Raw genomic sequence first — 8,150 nt, 5'->3', positions numbered from 1 at the left:
CTAAAGAGTTATAAGAGGTGGATGAAGGGTTGTGCTACAAGAGCTCCAAGGGCTCTGCTATGTGTGATGTAATCTAAGGAAGAGAGGAGCAAGCTAGTGGATATTAGAGGATGAGCAACATAGATGGAAGAAAGAAGAGAGAAAAGAAGTGTTCTATTGAAAGAAAAACACGAGAGAGAAGGGGAAGAGGTGGGAGAGAAGGTAATACGATGGGAAACATAGGTGGTAGAAAGAAATACAAAGAGAGGTGTTTTATCAAAGTAAAACATGAGAGAGAAGGGGAAGAGGTGAGAGAGAAGGTAATAAGATGGGAGAGAAGGAATGGAGAGCTTGGAACTATTGTTTAGGTGGGTAGAGTGGGGAAGGAGGTTATGGGAGGTTGTGGAAGGAGCTTAGGAGGGGGGAGGGAGGTTGTGGAAGGAGCTTAGGAGGGAGATTGTGTAAGGAGCTTAGGAGGAGGGAAGGATGTTGTGGGAGGAGCTTGGGAGGATGGCTTTGGGAGGTGTTGTGAAAGAAGGGAAAACGAGTAATGCTGCTAGGATATGGTTCCGTAGGGAGAAACGTGCATCAATAGAACACCAAATGAACCTTCTTAACCCACCATAAGTTAACTACCCCAAAAAAGCTGTGCCTCTCATGAGTGTGACCAGAGCAGGCTAGTTATATCAGGACATGGCATTTTGCATTCCATTTGTGTTAAGTAAAGGAACTCTTGGCTGAACAGGCTGCTGTGTGCGTGTGTGGGGGGGGGGGGGAGAGACAGAGAGAGAGAGCTCACACCTCTACAAGTAGTGTGTATCACGATCACTCGCGTTTTTTTTTAAGAGGTACAGGAGAAGATATGTCAAACCATTCGCTGGGAAACTTTCCTGTACAATTTGGTGTTTTCTTGGGAGAGAAGGGGGGGGAGGGAGGTAGCTCACAGCTTCATGCCCCGAAACCTCCAGTTCAGAGAGGAACAGGTTCTGAATCAGCACCATTGGCTAGTGTCTTATCACTTAGTTAATCGCACCTTTTTCCTTCAAGGAGAGGATGGCCAGAAGCCCCCACCCCAGCCCAAAACACAGGCTTTCGCCCATGTACTTGTGAGTTACAACTAATTCCAACACAATTCGTAGGGTAAAGAAAAGAAGAACTTTGAGCGAAAAAAGGAATTACTTGTAAACTAATTTTATCTGTAAAAAAATTAGTCTCAATGTACTCTTTGATCCAAAAAAAAAAGCTGACGATGGAGAAGGAACTCCAAGAGACTTGTAAATTATGTGCTTGGGACTAAGGTACTCATCCATCTCTCAAGTTTCACTATCACTGCAAAACTGAGCTACTAAAAGAGACAGCTATCAACATTCGCATCTGCCTACTCGTATTTACCTAATACAAACTACTTCAATCCTTAGTTACAACGCTCCCTCCCCTGCTCTTCTCCTCTTCACTTCTTTGCAACATCTTCATACTCTGCCTCATTTGCTTGATCTCCACCTTCAGAGGATGCCCCGGACTGCTTGGAAAGAGCTTCCCCAATTTTCATTGCCGCCACCTGGACAGCTGAGACTTTCTGCTTGATCTCTTCAGAATCTTCTGAATCAAGTACCGCCTTAAGATCTTTAATAGCTGATTGAATGCTCTCAACAGTTTCGGCAGGCAATTTGTCCTTGTACTCATTCAGACTCTTCTCAGTAGAGTAGACAACACTGTCAGCCTCATTCTTAGCATCAATGAGATTCTTTCTTTCCTTGTCTCTCTGTGCATACAATTCAGCATCTTTCACCATCTTCTCAATATCAGACTCTGACAGGCCTCCAGACGACTGGATGGTTATCTGTTGCTCCTTCCCAGTGGCTTTGTCTTTTGCAGAAACATTCACAATACCATTGGCATCAATGTCAAAAGTCACTTCAATCTGTGGCACACCACGAGGAGCTGGAGGAATACCCACAAGCTCGAACTGTCCCAACAACTTGTTATCTGAAGCCATCTCACGTTCACCTTGAAGTACCTTGATACCCACCTGCGTCTGACTATCAGCTGCAGTTGAAAACACTTGGCTTTTCTTCGTAGGAATGGTTGTGTTCCTTGATATCAAGCGAGTGAACACCCCTCCCAAGGTCTCAATTCCAAGCGAGAGAGGCGTAACATCCAACAGTAGTAAATCTTTCACATCCCCACGCAAGACTCCACCCTGTATAGCAGCACCCATAGCTACACATTCATCAGGGTTGACACCCTTGCTTGGTTCTTTCCCAAAAATTTGAGAGACTACTTCCTGAACTTTGGGCATTCTTGTCATTCCTCCCACTAATAAAACTTCATGCACATCCTTAGCAGAAATACCAGCATCTTTCAGGCAGTTTTTACAAGGTTGCTTGGTTCTTTCTATGAGATCGCTGACTAGTGATTCAAATCTAGAGCGTGTCAAGGTTATATTCAGATGCTTAGCACCTGAGGCATCAGCTGTTATGAAGGGAAGATTGATATCAGTCTGTGTCGAAGAAGACAATTCCACCTTTGCCTTCTCGGCAGCTTCACGAAGCCTCTGTATGGCCATTCTATCAGAACTCAGATCTAAACCCTGATCTTTTTTAAATTCCTGCACTAAGTACTGCAGTAGGGCATTGTCAAAGTCCTCACCACCTAAAAAGGTATCGCCATTGGTGGCTTTAACCTGCAAGATGCAACAAAATTAGCTACTGCACAGGCACAGTATCTCAGAAATGAAACCAAGAGACTTGACCTCAAAATTGCCAGACGGCTCTCTGAGTTAGAAGAGACAGCTGAACCGACTACTACAATTTAACACAAAAAACCTAATGCAAAGCAATACAAAACAACATAACAAAGCACCACCAAGACCTGGATCAATCCTACAAGCATCACCTAACTTCTAGGAGCAAGGCATGACCCAAAACAGGTTCAGAATCTATAGTTAAGAAAACTAAGGGATCAACATCCCCCCTCACATCATCAGTGCCCAAAAGTTAGGTGCAAAACATCCACAAAGCACACTTGGCAAGAGCAACAGCAAGGAAAAACATTAAAAACCAATGTCCCTCCATTTAAGAGAAAATGATGAAAAGCAGCAGTTAAAGAGAATGATGAAAAGCAGCCGCTGCCACAAGACAAGAGAACATCAAACACAATGCCAGGGTAAGTGCTTAGTTAGCTGAATAAACGACTTTTTTAAAAAAAAAACTCTGTACAAATCAGAGCACCATCTGCAGGGAAAGAGGCCAACTAATACAAACACAATCTTCACGATAGCAATGGGTTGAGGAAAACATCAGTGACAAGGAAGAAATGGTAATTCACAACCAATCTACCAATCCATTTCAAGTGTATCTAGCCTGGGAACAAGTTTCATGATTTACAGTCCATTTCAAGTGTATCTAACATGGGAACAAATTTAATGATTTACTGAAACACATGAATCAGCTTTCTGACCAGGTCATGAAGTATTGAGACAAAACACCAAGACAAGTGCAGTAAGACAAAGAGGTCTTCCCAACAGGAAATTTCCCAAATGTCTGGAGAGGGGTATGAGGTAAACAAGCCAGGCCAAAACGAGGATTTCAGAAAGAAATGAAAAGAAAACAGCTCACTCCAGGGCTGCCCATGGAAGACCACTATTCAACCCATAGAATTTCCCTCAAGTAGGTGGTAGCAAAAAAGAGGAGCAAAAAGTGAAAGTTAAAAAAATGCCCATGGAAGACCACTATAAAAACCAATATAGAATTTCCCTCAAGTAGGTGGTAGCTAAAAAGAGGAGAAAAAAGTAAAAGTAAAAAAAACTGGACAATCCCAAAGCAAAAAGAAATCTCTGAGCACTAAATAATCACACAGCTCACCTCAAAAACGCCACCTGAGATCTCAAGAATAGAAATATCAAATGTGCCTCCTCCAAGATCAAAAACTGCCACTAATCCCTCTTTCTTGTCAGCCCCATAAGAAAGTGATGCTGCTGTTGGCTCATTGATAATTCGTGCTACCTCAAGACCTGCTATGCGCCCAGCATCCTTAGTGGCTTGACGTTGGGCATCATTGAAATAGGCAGGAACAGTAATAACAGCTTTGGACACCGGCCTGCCCAGATAGGCCTCTGCCGTTTCCTTCATCTTTGTAAGGATAAATGCACCAATTTGACTAGGAGAATACTGCTGTCCACCAGCCTCCACCCATGCATCTCCATTTGGTCCCCTTACAATTTTGTATGATACCATCTTCATTTCTTTCGTAACTTGTGAGTCATCAAATGATCGACCTATCAACCTTTTTGTACCATAAACCGTGTTTGTAGGATTTGTGACAGCTTGTCTTTTGGCAGGTGTACCCACAAGCCTCTCTCCTTTTGATGTGAAGGCAACCACAGATGGTGTGGTTCGAGCACCTTCTGAATTCTCAATCACACGAGCTGCCTGGAAAGACACACGTACACCACCATCTACTTATATACACTTGCCATCATGTACTCATCTGCAAAAACATGATGAGGCAGCCAACAAAGACTCCTCCAAACTAACCTTCCCTTCCATAACTGAGACGCAGGAGTTTGTCGTACCCAAATCAATTCCAATGATATCACTTCCTCCGGCCTTCGAGCTGTGCAAACCAAAGTAAAGGAAAATTCAATCCACGCACCAATAGAAAAACAAAGCCAAGCATCTAGCCAATCAAAACCTTGGACCGTATCGTATATGCACCTCTTCAAACAAACTCGTGAAGCAATGTAAAGATCAATGCTAATTTCTAGGTGAAACAGAACCACACGATCATCCCAAACAAATGTCCCATTGTAAAATCAAACAGAACATACGCAGAATTTTCACATAGAGAAACAACCCACAAACTTCTCCGTTGTGCAGGACCGACCAAAACGACCAATCCATATAAACTGGTTGCAAAATGTTAAGTCAGGGTTCAGAACATGTGGGGCAAAACAAGAAGACTAACCTAAATGCTCGAGCGCTGTCAAACCATCTCCTGGACAAAGAAGAAGCCAACTGCCTTGCTGCACTGGTAGTAGACTCCTCTGCCTGCAAAGATAATTCAATTACGCCTTCAAAAATTGAACCCCAGAGACTACAGGAACAAGCTACAACACTTCTACGTAGTATCCAGCACAAATTACAGGAACCTCGAACTGCGGCCTCCCCGCACTTCTAATATGTGACTCTTTCAGGCGTCATGCCATGTGAGCTTCATCTCATGAATACAAGACACATTACCATGCTACTTCATCCTCTCATAAATCAATCCATCTAGTGTGTGCATGGTGTATGCCATCTCATGTGCAAGCCACTATGGCACATTACGGCAGGTACTCTTGACAGCTTATCGGGGTGAATTCCATGTTTAGAGTGACATGCCTACAGACTCACGCATACAATCACAAGACCTATGAACATTTGGTGCGAAGTTTACGGCAACAAATCGCAAGCGAGCTTTAATTGTTGCATACAAAATCGGTGGTTTATCGTGTGAGTTTATTGTGTGAGTAATCTGCATCAAGGGAGAACTAGGGTTTACAGTTCACAGAAACAAGAGATGGGGGTGCTTACGGCAGCTGCGGCCGCATAACATAGGCGGGTTCCGAAGGCCGAGGAGGAAGTCCGTCGGAGAAGGCGAGAGGCAAGCAAGGCGCTGGTAGCCATGGCGGACCAATAAAATCTGCCAAACAAAGTGCGGCTATGGCGAAGCGGCAGAGAGAAATGGGAGGATATGGCGAAGGAGCAAAGACTGAGAGAGCAGCAATGGCGATGGAGTCGGGGCAAAAACCTAAGAAACCTACGATAAAGTTTAAACCCTAAACCCTCTCAGTGAGTCGGTGTGTGCAGAGTTTTCTAGAAGCTCTGTAATTTCGGAAAAATGGGAGACCTAGATTTTAACCTTTTTAAAAAAATCCCTTACTGTAAATAAATAATGTCTATTTCTTTTGTAAATTCTTCACCAACCGTTCATTTATATTGTTACCTCAGTTTTAAAAAAATCAGGATTTTAGTGTGTTTTGCACCTCTTAAATTGAAAATATACCTAGAGTTGCAAGGTTTCAAAATTCCTAAATTTCAAAAGATTTTACTCACATATACTCTTGAGTTATTTAAAATTAGTTAGAAACACCCCCATTTTTTAGAGACAAAAATATTTCAACGTCTGGACACTGACAACACACACTGTAGTTAAGTGCTGCCCTGTCATAGGATTGTTTACAAGGCCACACATGAATATGAGAGAGAGACAGAGACCTTTCAAATGTGCGCATAAGAAAGAGAGTGATTGTGTGGTGGGCAGAGAAAGAAAGGGACCTCTTACACTTGAGTGAGAGAGATTCACAAGTTATGGTGTCTACTAGAGAGTAAGACACCAAGAGCCTTACGTCTACCCGCTGGGCCAGCTTACCTCCACTTCCTCCCATCGTTCGCTACATGGTGATTCCCACACACACACGTGCACGCACACATGCACATTGCTTCCACAAAGGTGTACTAATGTTGGGCATTAGGACCTTTATACAAGAGGGACTAGTGCCCTTAATATTGATCAATCTTTTAGTTCTATGCATATGATTTTTTCCTAGGACCTTTATACGAGAGGGACTAGTGCCCTTGTTGGGAGGGTGGATCTAGTCCATCAACTCAACAAGCGTGCCATTTGCCGTGTAGCTGCCAGGCATCGAACCTCGAGTCCCCATCATGGAACCCAACGGTCCTAGGACCTTTATACGAGAGGGACTAGTGCCCTTAATATTGATCAATCTTCTAGTCCTATGCATATGATTTTTTCCTTGAACTTATGGTGGTGATATCCTATGGTTAAAAAATAAATTATGTACCTTGAATGCCCTCTAATTGATATTGCATTCATGTTTGGCATTCCACCCTCTTTGAAGGATGATTTCTTCAGGCACATATGTGCAGTCCTCAAGGCAAAGATAGCTACCTTCCATGGGATAAGAGTTTATGTGGAAATAGAGCTTTACAACACCTTCACATTCATTTTATAGTCCCAAAATGCTTTTACTCAAGGATTGGTTTTCGTAATGAGATCTAAGTCTCATAGGATATTAAGTTCCTACATACTCCTATATCTAGCAAAGCAAGTTTGGTTATAATTTTTATACTTGTTGGGAAGTCCAAACAAATCCTTGTGGATTAACTTCTTCTTATCCATCATCATTATCTATTATAGCCATGTGGACAGGTAAGATGCCCCTCCGCTGTTTAGATTTTTCTTCACGCGCCTTGGCTTCTTGTTAAGCTTCTTTTTTATTTCCTTTTTTCTTGTTTCCTTAGCCAAGTGGATGGCTTCGAGTTGCTCATAAGAGAGAGGTCCATAGAACTTTCTAAGTCTACTCTTTTTGAGGAATTCTCCCATTTAGACTTTGTGTGATGTTTCTAAGTGAACTACTTCTCCCGAGTCATTTCATAGATCTTAAAAGCACTCATTCCTCTTAGTTTGAGCTTTCTTTTCTTGAGGTCATAGAGTAGGACTAAGTCCCCTAGCTTAAATCTCTTGGTTTTGATGTTTGAATCGAACCATCTTTTCCTTCTCTTCTTTTCAGTGTACATGCCCACCAAGAGTGTATTTTAAGTTGAGTCGTTCTAACAGCTCATGGGCCAGTTGTTTGGCTACCCTCAAGGTTTGCATCATGAATTCTACATGGAGAACTGCATCCAATCCGAAGACCAAATTATAAGGTATAGTCCCTATTGATGTCTTGTAGGTGGTTCGGTATGCCCATAATGTTGATGAAAGCTTGCTCCTAGTCTATTCTTACAGCTTCAATTGTTTTCAAGAGCACTGTGCATAAGACTTTGTTTGTGCTCTCTACTTGTCCATTTGTTTGTAGATAGTACGGGGAAGACTTATGGTGCATAAGACTTTGTTCGTGCTTTCTCCTTGTCCATTTGTCTGCAAATCGTATGGGGAAGACTTATGGTGCATAAGACTTTGTTTGTGCTCTAAGCTTGTCCATTTGTTTGCAGATAGTATGGGGAAGGCTTATGGCGGACAACCATAAATTATTCCAAAATAAACTCCATCACATCAATTAAGAAATTAGTCCCTCAGTCACTATCTTTAGAACTAACCTCCTGGGATTATTTCTTGATTTGTCCCTTATTTATAGCTTTGTTTCGTCTTCTCTATCTAGATTTGAT

General features: G+C 42.4%; 1 protein-coding gene across 1 annotated transcript; it reads right to left on the bottom strand.

Moving 5' to 3' along the window:
* Positions 1-1,136: 1,136 nt before the first annotated feature.
* Positions 1,137-5,885, bottom strand: LOC147607378 (heat shock 70 kDa protein 10, mitochondrial-like). Its single transcript, XM_086790692.1, has 5 exons — positions 5,553-5,885; positions 4,945-5,027; positions 4,515-4,593; positions 3,843-4,409; positions 1,137-2,662 (listed from the first exon to the last, which is right to left on the bottom strand). The coding sequence occupies exons 1-5, from the start codon at positions 5,643-5,645 to the stop codon at positions 1,430-1,432; spliced, it is 2,055 nt and encodes a 684-aa protein (XP_086646818.1). The 5' UTR covers positions 5,646-5,885; the 3' UTR covers positions 1,137-1,429.
* Between the last annotated feature and the right edge of the window lie 2,265 nt (positions 5,886-8,150).

The sequence above is a fragment of the Cibotium barometz genome, chromosome 55 (genome assembly GCF_041138505.1).
Source record: "Cibotium barometz isolate CiBa-2024 chromosome 55, ASM4113850v1, whole genome shotgun sequence".
In the NCBI taxonomy this organism is placed as follows: domain Eukaryota; kingdom Viridiplantae; phylum Streptophyta; class Polypodiopsida; order Cyatheales; family Cibotiaceae; genus Cibotium; species Cibotium barometz.
Note: the sequence above shows the minus strand (reverse complement) of the source record. Positions and strands in the feature narration are given on the sequence as shown.